At 40.4% G+C, this 16,022-nt stretch overlaps 1 protein-coding gene across 2 annotated transcripts in view; it reads left to right on the plus strand.

Annotated features, from left to right (window-relative positions):
• The first annotated feature begins 845 nt into the window (after positions 1-845).
• LOC102497658 (adhesion G-protein coupled receptor F2) overlaps positions 846-16,022 on the plus strand; it is a 25,069-nt gene continuing 9,892 nt past the window's right edge. The window contains exons 1-4 of one of the 2 annotated variants that reach the window (XM_027772075.1): positions 980-1,080; positions 1,169-1,232; positions 2,883-3,116; positions 4,194-5,552. In XM_027772075.1, the coding sequence (XP_027627876.1) occupies positions 1,058-1,080; positions 1,169-1,232; positions 2,883-3,116; positions 4,194-5,552 (1,680 nt within the window). In that variant the 5' untranslated portion in view covers positions 980-1,057. Of the gene's footprint in view, positions 1,233-2,882; positions 3,117-4,193; positions 5,553-16,022 lie in introns of both variants that reach the window. The other variant, XM_027772074.1, reaches the window with a different exon arrangement.

Below are 16,022 nucleotides of genomic sequence, written 5' to 3' on the forward strand. Positions count from 1 at the left end.
TTTTGAAATGTTAAAGCACGTGATTATATGAACACATTGCTGGATCTTCTTCCAGGTCTTTGAAAGGGCCTATACAAACCGGGGACCCTGAAGCTTAGTCCTCATGAACTTTCTGCTAAACCCACTTGGGCTTACCATGTGTGTCCTGAATAGTACTCAGACCATTCCTACTGGAGAGTGAGGAGGGCTCCTACTGACTAGAGTGGCTGAAGGGAAAACGAGGTCTTGGGCTGGACTCACATATTCAGCTTTTGGTGATCACTGGTGTCCCAGTTGATCCAGATATAATTGTTCATCCACGACTAAAGTGAACCATCAGGCTGGCAAATCAACAACAGATTTTGATGTGAATTTTGATTTTTCCTTTCCAGGCTGCCAGCAAAAGCAATGAGAAGGTGTCTACCAGTCCACACGGTAAGCAGGCAGCCATTACTAATCCTGTGGAAGTTTAGCTGCCCACGATTGTAGTAGAGGGTGTTCTCAGCCTTCTGTCTTACGGCATTGCTCCTTGATGGCTTGCATCTGGATTCTGATTTATTTTCCCTTTACATTGAATCCTACGTTCCCCTCAGTACCCTCTGCTCTACCCTCGTCTGAAAGTTTTTTGTTATAGATCTTTTGGATTAAACCAGCTTCAATTGATCCAGTGGCTCAGACAGGTCTGGGAGAACTCATGGAGGATATAACTCACAATGAAGCTCTGGAACTGGGAGTCTTCTCAAAGAACTTTAGGGGCAGTGGATTCCAAAGTAGAGTTGGTATGGGGAGCTCCAGCGGTATGAGGAGGAGGCTCAGGGGTTCATGTGGTGGTGTAAGGGTACTCTGAACTCTGAGCTCTTCCCTCTCACTTCACCAGGGGAATTCCACCAGAGTTTCAGGATAAGGTTTTATTGGAAACAATAAGATTTTATTGCTGAAAAATGTAACAATCACTGGTATATTTCAGTCTCTCTCCATATTACCAAGAAGGGATGCCTGATATGTATAGGATTTATGTACCTTCACTGCAGTGGCACCGTGGTGATCAGCCCAGTGTAGCCCAGCTCTTTCATCTAATATGGACACCTTTTATTTTCACAGGTATATGCAATGGTGTCTGTATGAACAAGTCTCACTGCAGTCAGCCTTGTCCTCCAGACACTCAGGGAAACATGGGGTTTTTATGCAGGAAAAACAAATGGCACAAGATCACTGATACCTGCCGGACTCTTAATGCCTCCAATATTTTTGAGGTAATATCCTTTCGCTCACAATGTGGGTTCTAATGTAGGCTCTATCTACAAAGTGGAGCCTCAGATAATCCATGATGCCTTCAGTAAGAGAGGGCAAGAGAAGAACATGTAGCAGGGCAGCAGGTAGGTGTGTTTGTACATAAAGACATAAACGCAGCTTTGAGTTCCTGCCTCAGCCTCCAAGTTGGGAGTAGGGGCCTGTGTTACCATGTCTGACTTGCTTAGACACGGTCAAGGAAGAACATCATGCAGGCCCTGAGGTGAGCTTGGAGGGGTTGAGTAGGGATATGATCCTCTAGGACCATTGGCTCCCTGCCATGTGATGGAACATGCTGGAGGAGGGCCAGAAAGGGATCCTTCAAAACAAAGGTCAGCAAACTTCCTGTAAAAGGCCAGATACTGAGTAGGTTTGGACTTTGTGTCTGGGTCTCTGTTGTGTTTATTCAACTCTGCTCTTGCAGCACAAAAACAGCCATAGACAATACTTAAAATGAATGAGCTGGTTGAGTTCCAAGAAAATTTGATTTACAAAAGAAAAGATTAGAAAAGCATCCAGCCAGGAATGTAGTTCGCCACTCCTAAACCCTAATGAATGGAAACCCAGAGCTTGACTCTCTGGAAGAAACTGTCATTATTTTCAGTCATTCTTCCATTTTAGTGGTACAGTTGATTCATCCAAATCTAGTTAAAAATGTATTTCTTTCTTTCTTTTATTTATTTTTTTTTAAGGTTTTAGCCATAGTGTACATGCTCTCACTGATGAGAGACTGTGAGAGATGGAGAGAGGGAAAATGAGAAAACATGCCCTAGAGAGGATGGCTATACCAAAATCCCTTCTCCTCCATTCTCCTCTTGGGATTTGGGGCACACATGCACATGTACCCCGTGTAATTTTTAAGCCAGTGGGTCTGCAACTCAAATCATGGTTGACTTGCAGGAATCCAGCACTGTAACCACTACTCCACTTGCCGGTCCCAAGAATTTCTATTATTAAGGTGTGTTCATGTGTCATGCTTTGATCCCCAGGAATAATAAAAATAAATGTAAGTGGCACTAGAAATGTACATCTGTACAAAGGATATACCTACAGCATATACACACACAGAGAAGGTGTTTGAAGTGATAAGCTAGAGATAACAGTTGCTATCTTGGGGAACTGGGTTTAAGAGTAGGCAGTTGGGGGTACCAGCAGTTGGCACAATGGCTATGTTGCTGGATTCCCATGTAGTTGACTGCAGTTTGAGTCCTGGACTCGATGGCTTAAACTCACGCTGGGTGTGTGTGCGTGCATGTCCAAGATCCTGAGAAGAGAATGGAAGAGGGGGGATTGAAGCACGGCCAATCCTCCTGGGGGATGATTTCTCACTTTCTGTCTGTCTCTCTCTGGCTTTCTGGTGAACACACACGTCCTATAGCAAAAACCTCTCAAAAATAAAAAAAAAAGTTGGGAAGTTGAGACTTTTATTTTCTGGCTCATATACATTGGTAATAGCCAAGTTGTTCCACAGCAGATATGATCATTAAAATGTAAAATAGAAAAACATTATGCAATATACAAGTGTATATTAAGATTGTCCTAAATGTTACGCACTTTTACATTTAACACAAAAATAGTATAATAAAGATGTCTTTCTTGTTCCCACATCTCAGGGGAATTCACATTCAGACCTATCACTTGGAGGAAGCATAAAGCTAACAGACTATTCTGCAACACCTACCACCATAGCAGCTATGTTGATGCAAAAGTGTCCGAGGGATTTGTCTTGTGTAATTAGAAACATTCAGCAGTCTCCCCGGATACCAGGGAACATTGCTGTGATTGTGCAGCTCTTACACAACATATCAACAGCGCTGTCGACAGATGTTGATGAAGTAAAGATGAAGGTGGGTGGCCTCGAATAGTTGGTAGAGCATTGTCTTGATGGGAAAGGAATTCAGGTTAGTGGAATATTCTGTGAGCTTCTTCTAGTTGGGGTCCATGCCTTTCATGTCAGTATTTTAAATGTCTAATAGCAAGTGTTTTATATATTTTCACTGAAGAAAGAGTGACTAAGTGAATGGAAAATGTTTTTATTTAATAAACATTTATAGAGCACACTTATTTGGTACTGTGATAGACACTGGGTATGGTGTCCAGTGTATATTTTGGCTACTGAAAACCTCAAAACATTCTGGGCCTTGTAGAGAGAAAGACTTTTATTATTTTATTGGTGAGTTAAGACTGGTTGAAAAAAAATGGAAAATGATGGAATGCCAAGAAAATAGGCATACATAGGAGGGGATCTTTAAAACATTCACAGAAGATATGTATCATGAAAAAGCCATGTATGCAGAATCTTTTTAACACCTAAATAAACTTATACTTTAATTCCATTTTCCATGAGCTATTTGAAGGATCCATGTATGTGCTGCAGAAATGTATGGAACTGAATCTTTTTTTTTTTTTTTTTTTTTTTTTTATGGTCTTGGAAGTAAAGGATAGTAAAAAGCAGATTCAGCCTCTGGGGGCCATTTGCAAATTAGTGTGTTCCTGTACAAGGTCTTGCATCACAGTTGAGATTTAATAGATATTAATTACATAATGGGCACTCTGACCAGGCTAAGCAAATGGCTTGTTTTACCCATAGGTAAAGTAGAAATGGTGATGGGAATGAGCACAGTGAAGGCTGTCCCCTTGCCCATATCACAGGAAGGCATTGCCTGAATGGAGGAGGGCATGGAAAGGCAGTACCCTTGCATCTCTATCCTTTAACTCAAGTTCAGTGTGTATGCAGATCATTGGGGGAAGGGTCTTACTAAGATGCTGTTTCTGGCTCATTAAGTCTGTGGTGGGGCCTGAGATTCTGTTGACTAAGAAGTTCTCAGGGGATGCCCAGGTTGCTGGTTGAGGATCATACTTTATAAAATGTACTAGCAGTTTCAGAGAGTGGCTGACATCTAACTCTGGTTTGTCATTAACAGAGTTACAGCAGCATGGCCAACCACATTCTTAACAGCAAAAGCATCTTGAACTGGACCTTCATTCCTGAAAGAAACAGCAGCTGTGTCCTGCTACACTCAGTCAATTCTTTTGCAAGAAAGCTATTAATAAATAAACATCTCATTGACATATCAGATGTCTTCATTCATACCATGGGCACAAACACATCTGGAGACACTGGAAACAATTTCACGTTTTCAATGAGAGTTAATGACACCAGCAGTGAAATCACTGGGAGGGTATTGGTCAGTCGAGATGAACTCCAGAAGGTGCCTTTCCACTCTCAGATCATAGCCATCGCATTTCCAACTCTTGGGGCCATTTTGGAAGCCAGTCTTTTGGAAAATGTTACTGTGAATGGGCTTACTCTATCTGTCATTTTGCCTAAGGAACTTGAAAAAATATCACTTATTTTTGAAAAGATCAGCAAGTCAGAAGAGAAGAAGACATGGTGTGTTGGCTGGCACTCTATGGAAAGCAGATGGGACCAGCAGGCCTGTAAAATGATTCAAGAAAACTCCCAGCAAGCTGTTTGTGAATGTAGGCCAAGCAAGTCATTTACCTCTTTCTCAATTCTTATGTCACCCCACAACATGAAGAGCCCAATCCTGGTTTATATCACATACATAGGCTTGGGCATTTCTGTTTGCAGCTTGATCCTTTGCTTGTCCATTGAAGCCTTAGTCTGGAGCCAGGTGACAAAGACAGAGATCTCATATTTACGCCATGTGTGCATTGCTAATGTGGCAGCCACCTTGCTGATGGCAGATGTGTGGTTCATTGGGGCTTCCTTGCTTAGTGGTCCAGTGACGCACCATAGCGGATGTGTGGCAGCAACATTTTTTGTTCATTTTTTTTACCTTTCTGTGTTTTTCTGGATGCTTGCCAAAGCACTCCTTATCCTCTATGGAATCCTGGTTGTTTTCCATACACTGCCCAAGTCAGTCCTGGTTGCATCTCTCTTTGCAGTGGGCTATGGGTGCCCTTTGGTCATTGCTGTTATCACAGTTGCAGCCACTGAGCCTGGCAAAGGCTACCTACGACCTGATGCCTGCTGGCTCAACTGGGACATGACCAAGGCCCTCCTGGCCTTTGTGGTTCCTGCTCTGACCATCGTGGTAGTAAACCTGATCACAGTCACGCTAGTTATCATCAAGACCCAGCGAGTTGCCATTGGCAGTTCCATGTTCCAAGAAGTGAGAGCCATTGTGAGAATTAGTAAGAATATTGCCATCCTCACACCACTGCTGGGACTGACCTGGGGATTTGGAATAGCCATGGTCATTGATGACAGCTCCCTGGCCTTCCACATTATCTTCTCCGTACTCAATGCATTCCAGGTAAGTCTAGATGTTTTGAAACAATTCCACAGAGGGGAGAGATTTCATGAAGAGGCTTAGTGATCAGAAGCTTATGTTTCTAATAAAAAACAAAGGATTTGGAACAGCATATTGAGTAAGAAAATAAGCTTTTGTTCTAGATTCAGAATTTGGAATCAAATCCTGACTCTCATTTGCTAATAATATGTAACATGATCTTAGATATTTTTCTTAACTTTTTTAAGCCATGTTTTCTTTACATATACAATGAGTATACTATAATAATAATAATAATAGTATTACTGCCCATATTATGTGGGTTTTTGGAAAATGAAATTAAATGGTGACTATAAAACTATCAAGTACAAAAAGGATCTAAAGATCATAAACAGTCTTTAATTGGCTGAGTTGTTCTTGTTTAGAAATTAAGCAATGATACCTCCCCCCAAATTTAGGTACGTAATTTTAAGTATAAAATGCATATTTGGACCCAATTGTGGCATGTGCTACAACTTGATATTTTTCAAAAAAGTCAACATACTGAAGGCACCTGTTAATAAAGTTCTTAAAAAAAGAAAAAAGCTATGCTGTGCAGGCTAGTGCCACACTAGAAGCCCAGGTTCGATTCCCAGACCAACTTAAAGTCTGAGCATAGTGGTGTGTGCCTGCATTCCCTTCAATTCGGGAGGCTGAGGCAAGAATACTGCAAGCTTGAGGCTGATCTGAGTGTAACATAGCAACAATCTGTCTAAAAACATGAGGTGAGTGTGGTGGCATATGTCTGTAATCCCATTTGGGAAGAAGATTATGACATGACAAGACCTTATCTTAAAAAAGATGGCATCCTTCCATTTTAATTCTTTTTAAAGAGAGAGTTTTTCCCTATAGAGCATGTGTGCTCCATAGAGAGACAGAGACAGAGAAATGGAAAGTGAGAAATCACCCCTGAGGGGTGCCATACTGTAATCCCTTCTCTGTCTTCCTCTCAGGATTTTGGGCATGCATGCACATGCACCCAGCGTGAGGTTCACATTACTGAGTCCAGGACTCGAACAATAGGTGGCCATGTGGGAGTCCAGCGACATAGCCATTATGCCATTTGCTCGTCCCCATTTTTAATCTTTAGTTTCCATGAGAAGCTCTTTTATTTTAACAAGGTAAGCTGTACAGTGGTATTAAAGAGAGTTTCTCCTCTCTTATCTCATCTTATGAATTAAGGAATGTTCATAGTCTCATGTATATTCTTGCCAAAATTTTACACTTAAACAAATATATTTTCACATAATATAGGGTTAAAAAACAATGCATATTATTATGCTTACTTTCTCATTTAAAAATACACCTGTTTTTACATTATTAACAGAGATACTTGAAATTAATTATAAAAAAATGGGGGATTATTAACTCACAATTCTTGTGGCTGGGAAAACCAAAAGTATAAGCATGGAAATGTATAAGCCTGGTATCAGACTGGTCTTTGGTGTGGCCAATGGAAGAACAGAGGATGGCAGTTGGGTGCAGAGAGAGAGAGAGAGAGAGAGAGAGAGTAAGAGATATGTAGGCAGCTCTTTCTTTTTTATAGCAACCAACTCTCCTGAGTACTAAGCTGTTCTTATGAGAATTAGAACTCACGAGGTCTCTGGAAACATCATTAACCTATTCATGAGAGTGTTGAATCCATGGTACAGTCACCATGATTCAATCATCACCCACTTGACCTCACCAATTCCAACATGAAATTCCAAAACATGAAACTTTTGGGGACAAATTATTATCCAAATGATAGCAGGCGTAAAATTCAGTTTTCCAAAATATCTCTTCAGCATAAATTATGCTTAATATTTGTGAAATATTAATAAGGTCATATATCACTCTAAATAATTATATTTTTCTTGTCTTCCTTGGCGGCCATCCTACCTGTGACTTTTGTTTGGAATGAGGCTGTGAGGACTTGTATTTTTATATCATGAGCACTTAATTAGTTGTCAAGTGCAGTTTAACTAGTAGCCTACCTGCATACTAGTGCTAACTATTCCCCATCTGGTCTTAATTAGATGTCAGGTTACATTTAACTACTAGTCTACAAGTTACAAGTCTTAACTAATTGTCAACTAATGTTAACAAATTGTAACTACTTGTCATGTTAGATTTAACTAGTAGTCGACCAAGTTACTAATGTTAACTAGTTGTCAACTAATGTTAACCAGTTGTAACTAATTTTCAACCAAAGTTAACCAGTCTTAACTACTAGTCATTTATTGTTAACCAGTATTATCTAGTTGTCATGTTAGATTTAACTAGTAGTAGACCTGGTTACAAGTCTTAACAAGTTGTCAACTAATGTTAACCAGTCTTAACTAGTTATCGGCTAATGTTAACCAATCTTAACTAGTTGTCAAGTTATATTTAGCTAGTAGTCGACCTGGTTACTAGTCTTAACTAGTTGTCAACTAAAGTTAACCAGTATTAAATAGTTGTAATGTTAGATTTAACTACTAGTTGACATGGTTACTAGACTTAACTAGTAATCAACTAATTTTTAACTAGTCCTAGAGATGGCCTTAACTATTAGTCTGCCTCATTACTAGTTTTAACAAGTCAGCAAGTAGGTTTAACTAGTCAATTAGTTGTTCTTTAACTAATGTGTGCATTAACTAATCAAGTAGTCATCAAATGAATTTTAAATAATAGTAAGTCTGGTTAATAGCCTTAACAAGTCCTCTAGTTCTTAACTACACGTGTTTCTGCTTAGTAATCCTAGCTAGTCATCAACAAGTTTTAAGTAGTCCTTAGGTTGATGCTAAATAGTAGTGTTTCTGCATATTGATTTTAACAAGTATTCAGGTAAGGTATAACTAGTTGTCTGCCTGGATAACAGCCCCCACTAGGCCTCATGTTGGTCTTAACTAGTAGTATTTCTGCTTACTAGTCTTAACTAGATCTATAGTTGGTCTTAACTAGTAGCCTGGCTAGGTACTAGCCTCAAATAGTCATGCCATGTTTAACTAGTCTTAACTAGTCACCAATTAGTTTTAACTAGTCCTCAATTTGCTTTTAACTAGTAGCCTTCCAGGTTACTAGACTCAACTAGTCATTGACCAGATTTAACTAGTTCTACAGTTGCTATTAACTAGTAAACTGCCTGGTTACTAGTTTAAACTAGTCATCAACAAGATTTAATTAGTCATCCAATATATGACTCCTCAAAAAAATTAACATGACACAAAGCATATAACGGTTGCTCTAAATATAATGATGTGGAAATAATTAGTCCCTCTATAATGTATCCTCCAGACATAGATCCTCGAAAGTCAAAATCAGGCTATTCCTGTCATTTGAGTGTTTCCTCTCCTATGAACTGGCACAAAACCACCCTTGAAAAAGGGAAGAGCTTGTAAAAGTTCCACTTTTTACGTAGAGAAAAGGAAGTTAACTTTCTTTTGAAGATCCCTTTCAAAAGGTGATAGACGGCAACATTCACTAGGTAAAATTTCTCTGGAACTGTAATCGTCCAGATGTTGGCTCATCTGAAATGAAAGATGAAATGATGACCTTTTTCCTTGGAAACAATTACTTTATTGAAGTTTATTTATTCATTTATTTATTTTAATTTGACCAGAGAGGATCAGAGAGAACATGAGAAAGCAAGCCACCAGGTCCAGGACTCAACCTGCGGTGGGCCATGTGGGAGTCCAGTGCCCTTAACCACGGTGCCCAATAATGACCTTTTCTCTAGCCAACTCATTAAGATCCTCTAGTTTAATGAGCGAATGCAAACTTTTACCAAGCCCGAGTCCTGTTAAGGTTTTAGTAACTGGCATGTTGAAGCAGTTAGAAACAGGTGTTCTTCCGTGACAACAGCAAACCGATCGCTACTACCATTTGGTAAAAACTCAGCTGAGAGGCGGAGGACTGTACAGGGAGTAGCATTAGCCTGCGGCTAATCATTTCCCCCTGAGCACACTAACGACACTTCCCCATTCAAGCAGTCCTACACACATCCCAAGTTTGGTCCACATGTAGCTTTCCTCAGATTGTTCCTTTGTTGGTGCAGTTCTTCTCTCAAGAGTACTACTGAAATGTGTTGTAATATCGACTAAGAAAATGTTATGGTTGACACAGCCCATTGCCTTCTTATACAGATGCTTGGGACAAATACCTCTCAGTCTAATTCTGGTACCAGAAATACAGTTTTAATCAGAATCCCCATGAAATGGGCAACAGAAATTAAATTAAAAAAAGTCTGCGGACCACAATTCTAGCATATTCCATCCACAAATAGTCATCTGTTTGAAGACTAAGAGCAAAGGGACCAGCAGTTAGCGTGGTGGCTATGTCACCAGACTCCCATGTAGTCGACCGCGGATCAAGTCCCGGACCCGGTGGTTAAACTCACGCCGGGCGCGTGTGTGTGCGTGCCCAAGACCTTGGGAGGATAACGGAGGAGAAGAGATTGTGGCGTGGCCATCCACCCTGGGAGGTGATTTCTCACTTCCTATCTCTCTGTCCCTCTCTGTCTTCCTGATGAGCACACGTACCCTATAGCAGAAACCTCTGCAAAAAAAAAAAAAAAAAAAAAAAAAAAAAAAAAAAAAAAAACAAAAGCAAAATATCACTTACAACATTCAAACAAAAGACTAGTCACAGGTCCAGCTAAAGTATCACATGCTGCTTGGCAGGCTTAGGCCGCATGGGAGGCCCAGATTCCATTCTCAACCAACCCTAAAGGCTGGGCATGATGGTACAAGATTACAGTAGCTGTAATCTTAGCTACTCAGGAAGCTGAGCAGCAGGATCACAACACAGAGGGATCCTATGCCTACAGTAAAATAAAATAAAATAAAATACCTATATTTTTACATTCATGATGTTTGGTACCTGATCATGAATGGATGAGAATTAATTCTGTAAAGAATGAACCGGTAGCAGCCTCTCTACATTTCTTAGAGTAGTAAAGCACAATTTGATCAGATAAACTTCAAGGTGTTTCTCTAGGCATTGTGTTTGTTTGTTTGTTTGTTTTTGGTTGTTGTTTTATTCTCAGATTTTTGCCATAAAGTAAGTACATTGGTGAGTTAGAGAGGGAAAGTGAGAAATCATTCCCCAGGGGGAATAGCCACACCAAAATCCGAAAGGATTCTTCTCTTAGGATTTTGAGCACACATGCACACATGCCCGGTGTGATTTTCAAGACACCGGGTCCAGGATTCAGACTGTGGTTGACCATGTGGAAATCTAGTGCTTTAACTACCATGTCACCTGCTGGCCTTTACCCAGGGATTTTTTTTTTTTAATTTTGCTTTCTGTTTTATTTATTTATGTGTTTATTTATTTATGTTTCAGTCTGTCATATGATCTAGTCATTTATTGTGTACTCCCTTCCTTTTTTTAGTTGATATTATTTTTTATTTTTATTACTGTTTGTTTTTAATAAAAAAGAAAAGGGAAAGAAGAGGTAGGTATATTTGACAGTCTTGTGGTTACAATCTTCTGCCTTAGCCTCCCACCCAGCTAGCACCACCATGCCAGGTCAGAGTTAATGCCTCCATTCCACCTCCCAGATAATACTACCACGCCAGCCTGTTCAGGTTGGTTTAGCATTCAACTACCGTTCACTGTGACTGGGCCCTCCCAGGTTTTAGTATACGTGCTTTACTTAAATCCCACCAAAGCAGCTACGGAGGGGTCCTAAAACTTCACCCAGCCTATATTTACCCTCAGGAAATATAAGGCAGGACATGACGAGAAGTTATGATTGACGAGATGAGCAAGGAAGGCAGCAAATTGACCGCATAATTATAGTTGGCTCTTGAACAAGGCAGGTCTGAACCCTCCCAGGTCCACTTATTATTAAGGTATTTTTCAGTAAATACTCTAAATATACTTCTCTTCCTTCTGGTTGTCTTTTCTTATTTTTTAGTGGTTTTTGCTCTAGGGCGTGTGCGCTCGCCAGAAAGACAGAGAGAGACAGAAACAGAGAGCGAGAAATCACCCCCGGGGTGGGGGGTGGTCACGGCACAATCCCTTCTCCTCCATTCTCCTCTTGGGACCTTTGGCACGCACATACACACAGGTGCACAGCATGAGTTTAAAACAGCGGATCTTAGACTCAAACCATGGTTGAATACGTGGGGGTCCAGCAACATAGCCATTACACCAACTGCTGGTCCCCCTTATGGTTTTCTTAATAACATTTTTCTCTAGCTTATTTTATTTTAAAAGTACAGTATACACTGTATAATATGCGAATATGTGCATTAATCAACTATTTATACTCTTAGTAAATCCTCTATTCAACGGCAGGCTCTTAATAGTTGTCTTAGGGGAGTGGAAATTTATACGGGGATTTTCGACTGGGCAGAGGGTTGGTGCCCCTAACCCTCATGTTCAAGGGCCAAGTTGTGCTTCCATAGTAAAAGGGATGATGGAACTTTGAAACCAGTAGTGGTCGTCCTCAGAGGGTAGGACCAGGAACTCTGTAAAAGACCCAGAGACATAATAGTAAAACGTGAGGCTCTGCAAGGCTGACCCACAGAGGAAGGTTCAGGATTTGCACCTGGAGACCTCTTTCAGCACTGTTACCCTATTGTGGGTATTGTCTGTCTAATGTTCAGCTGTCTTAACTTGTTGTCATTTTAGATTTAACTAGTAGTCGACCTGGTTACTAGTCTTGACTAGTTGTCAACTAACGTTAACCAGCCTTAACTAGTCGTCACGGTAGACTTAACCAGTAGTCGTCCTGGTTAGGAGTCTTAACTAGTCGTCAGCTAAGGTCACCAAGCCTTAACTAGTTGCCTCGTTCCATTTAACTAGTAGCCGACCTGGTTACTAGTCTTAACTAGTTGCCTACTTATGCTAACCAGCCTTAACTAGTTGCCAGGGAAGACTTAACTAGTAGCTGACCTGGTCACCAGCCTTAACTAGTAGCTGAGCAAGGTTAACCAGCCTTAACTAGTCCCCATACCAGACTTAACTAGTCGTCAGCCTGGTGACTAGCCCTAACTAGCCATCGGCCAAGGTTAACCAGCCCTAACTAGTCGCCAAGCAACAGTTGAGTAGTAGTCAACCTTGTTACTAGCATTAACTAGTCATTGACCGAGGTTAACCAGTCTTAACTAGTCCCCATGTTAGACCTAACTAGCACTCGACCTGGTTACTAGCCTTAACTAGTCGTCGGTTGAGGTTTACCAGATGTAACTAGTAGTCAACTAGTGTCAGCCAGTCTTAACTAGTTGCCAGCTAATGTCAGTCTTAACTAGTTGTCATGTCGATTGAACTAGCAGTCGACCTGGTACTACTCTTAACTAGTCGTCCACTACTGTTAACCAGCCTTAACTAGTTGTCACGTTAGAGTTAACTAGTAGTCCACCTGGTTATTAGTCTTAACTAGCCATCAATCAGCTTTAACTAGTTGTGGAGTTGCTATTAAATAGTAGCTTTCCTGGTTACTAGCCATAACTAGTCGTCAGCTAGGTTGAACTTGTCATCTAATATATGGCTCTTCAAAACAAATTAACATGATAGAAAGCCTACAAGGGTTGCTCCAAATATGACGATGTGGAAGTAATTAGTCCCTCTATCTTATAGCATCCAGACATAGATCCCCAAAAGTCCAAATAGGCTATTCCTGTCATTTGAGTGTTTCCTCTCCTATGAACTGGCACAAAACCACCCTTAAAAAAGGGAAGAGCTTGTAAAAGTTCCATTTTTTACGTAGAGAAAAGGAAGTTAACTTTGTTTTGAAGATCCCTTTCAAAAGGTGATAGATGGCAACATTCATTAGGTAAAATTTCTCTGGAACTGTAATCGCCCAGATGTTGCCTCGTCTGAAATGAAAGGTGAAATGATGACCTTTTTCCTTGGAAACAATTACTTCATTGAACTTTATTTATGCATTTATTTATTTTAATCTTACCGGAGAGGGTCAGAGAGAAAGAGAGAGAGAAAACGAGAAAGCAAGCCACCAGGTGCAGGACTCAAACTGTAGTTGGCCAAGTGGGAGTCCAGTGCCCTTAACCACCGTGCCCAATAATGACCTTTTCTCTAGTCAACTCATTAAGATCCTCTAGTTTAATGAGTGAACGCAAACTTTTACCAAGCCCGAGTCCTGTTAAGGTTTTAGTAACTGGCATGATGAAGCAGTTAGAAACAGGTGTTCTTCCGTGACAACAGCAAACCGATCGCTACTACCATTTGGTAAAAACTCAGCTGAGAGGCGGAGGACTGTACAGGGAGTAGCATTAGCCTGCGGCTAATCATTTCCCCCTGAGCACACTAACGACACCTCCCCATTCAAGCAGTCCTACACACATCCCAAGTTTGGTCCACATGTAGCTTTCCTCAGATTGTTCCTTTGTTGGTGCAGTTCTTCTCTCAAGAGTACTACTGAAATGTGTTGTAATATCGACTAAGAAAATGTTATGGTTGACACAGCCCATTGCCTTCTTATACAGATGCTTGGGACAAATACCTCTCAGTCTAATTCTGGTACCAGAAATACAGTTTTAATCAGAATCCCCATGAAATGGGCAACAGAAATTAAATTAAAAAAAGTCTGCGGACCACAATTCTAGCATATTCCATCCACAAATAGACAGTCTTCGGTTTGAAGACTAAGAGCAAGGGACCAGCAGTTAGCGTGGTGGCTATATCGCCGGACTCCCATGTAGTCGACCGCGGTTCAAGTCCCGGACCTGGTGGTTAAACTCACGCACGCCGGGCGCGTGTGCGTGCGTGCCCAAGATCTCGGGAGGATAACGGAAGAGAAGGGATTGCGGCGTGGCCATCCCCCCTGGGGGTGATTTCTCGTGCTTCCTATCTCTCTATCTCTCTCTGTCTTTCTGGCGAGTGCACGCACTCCATAGCAGAAACCTCTGCAAAAAAAAAAAAAAAGACTAAGAGCGATTTCTCTCCTAATTAGATATTAAATTATTCATGGTCAAACTCTTTATATTTATATCTGGATCTATTAGCATAATGCTTGGCACAAAAATGAATAATAAACATGGTGTCTCTGTGTTCATCTTTGTATGTGTTTAATTACTTTAATATACCACCTGTTCTGTATAGCCGTAAATATGTAATGGAAATACTCCAACAGGATGATTTTTTCATTGGTCCGTGTCACCCTGGGGAAAGTTAGGCAAAATATCACTTAGAACATTTGAATGAAAGACTAGTCACAGGTCCAGCTAAAGTATCACATGCTGCTTGGCAGGCTTAGGCCGCATGGGAGGCCCAGATTCCATTCTCAACCAACCCTAAAGGCTGGGCATGATGGTACAAGATTACAGTAGCTGTAATCTTAGCTACTCAGGAAGCTGAGCAGCAGGATCACAACACAGAGGGATTCTATGCCTACAGTAAAATAAAATAAAATAAAACACCTATATTTTTACATTCATGATGTTTGGTACCTGATCATGAATGGATGAGAATTAATTCTGTAAAGAATGAACCGGTAGCAGCCTCTCTACATTTCTTAGAGTAGTAAAGCACAATTTGATCAGATAAACTTCAAGGTGTTTCTCTAGGCATTGTGTTTGTTTGGTTTGGCTTTTGTTTTGTTCTCAGATTTTTGCCATAAAGTAAGTACATTGGTGAGATAGATAAGGAAATTGGGAAATCATTCCCCAGGGGCTATTGCCACACCAAAATCCTTTCTCCTTTATTCGTCTCTTAGGATTTTGAGCATGCATGCATACGTGCCCAGTGTGATTTTCAAGACACTAGGTTCAGGACTCAAACTGAGGTTGACCATGTGGAAATCCAGTGCTTTAACTACCATGTCACCTGCTGCCCTCTACCGATTTTTTTTTTTTCAGTTTTGCTTTCTGTTTTATTTATGTATTTTTTTCATTTATGTTTTAGTGTGTCATATGATCTTGTAATTTATTTTATGCTACCTTCCTTTTTTAGCTGTTATTATTTTTTATTTTTATTATTGTTTGTTTTTAATAATAAAGAAAGATAAAGATGAGGGAGAGAAGGAGGTAGGTTTATTTGACAGTCTTGCGGTTACAATCATCTGCCGTAGCCTCCCAGTTAGCACCACCTTGCCAGCTCTCAGTTAATGTCACCATTCCACCTCCCAGATAGCACTACCATGCCTGCCTGTTCAGGCTTGTTTAGAATTCAACTACCGTTCACTGTGACTGGACCTTCCTAGGTTTTAATATACATGCTTTATTTAAATCTTACTAAAGCAGCTACGGGTGGGTCCTAAAACTTCACGCAGCCTATATTTACCGTCAGGAAATATAATACAGGATATAACGAGAAGTTATGATTGATGAGATGAGCAAGCGAGGCAGCAAATTGACCGCATAATAGTTGGCTCTTGAACAAGGCACGTGCAGTTATTATTAAAGTATTTTTCAGTAAATGCTCTAAATATATTTCTCTTTCTTCTGGATTCCTTTTTTTTTTTTTTTTTTTTTTTTTTTTTTTTTTTTTTTTTTTTTTTTCTTTGGGGTTTTTTTCCTCTTTAAA

The sequence above is a fragment of the Tupaia chinensis genome, unplaced genomic scaffold (genome assembly GCF_000334495.1).
Source record: "Tupaia chinensis unplaced genomic scaffold, TupChi_1.0 Scaffold000252_1, whole genome shotgun sequence".
NCBI classification, from domain to species: domain Eukaryota; kingdom Metazoa; phylum Chordata; class Mammalia; order Scandentia; family Tupaiidae; genus Tupaia; species Tupaia belangeri.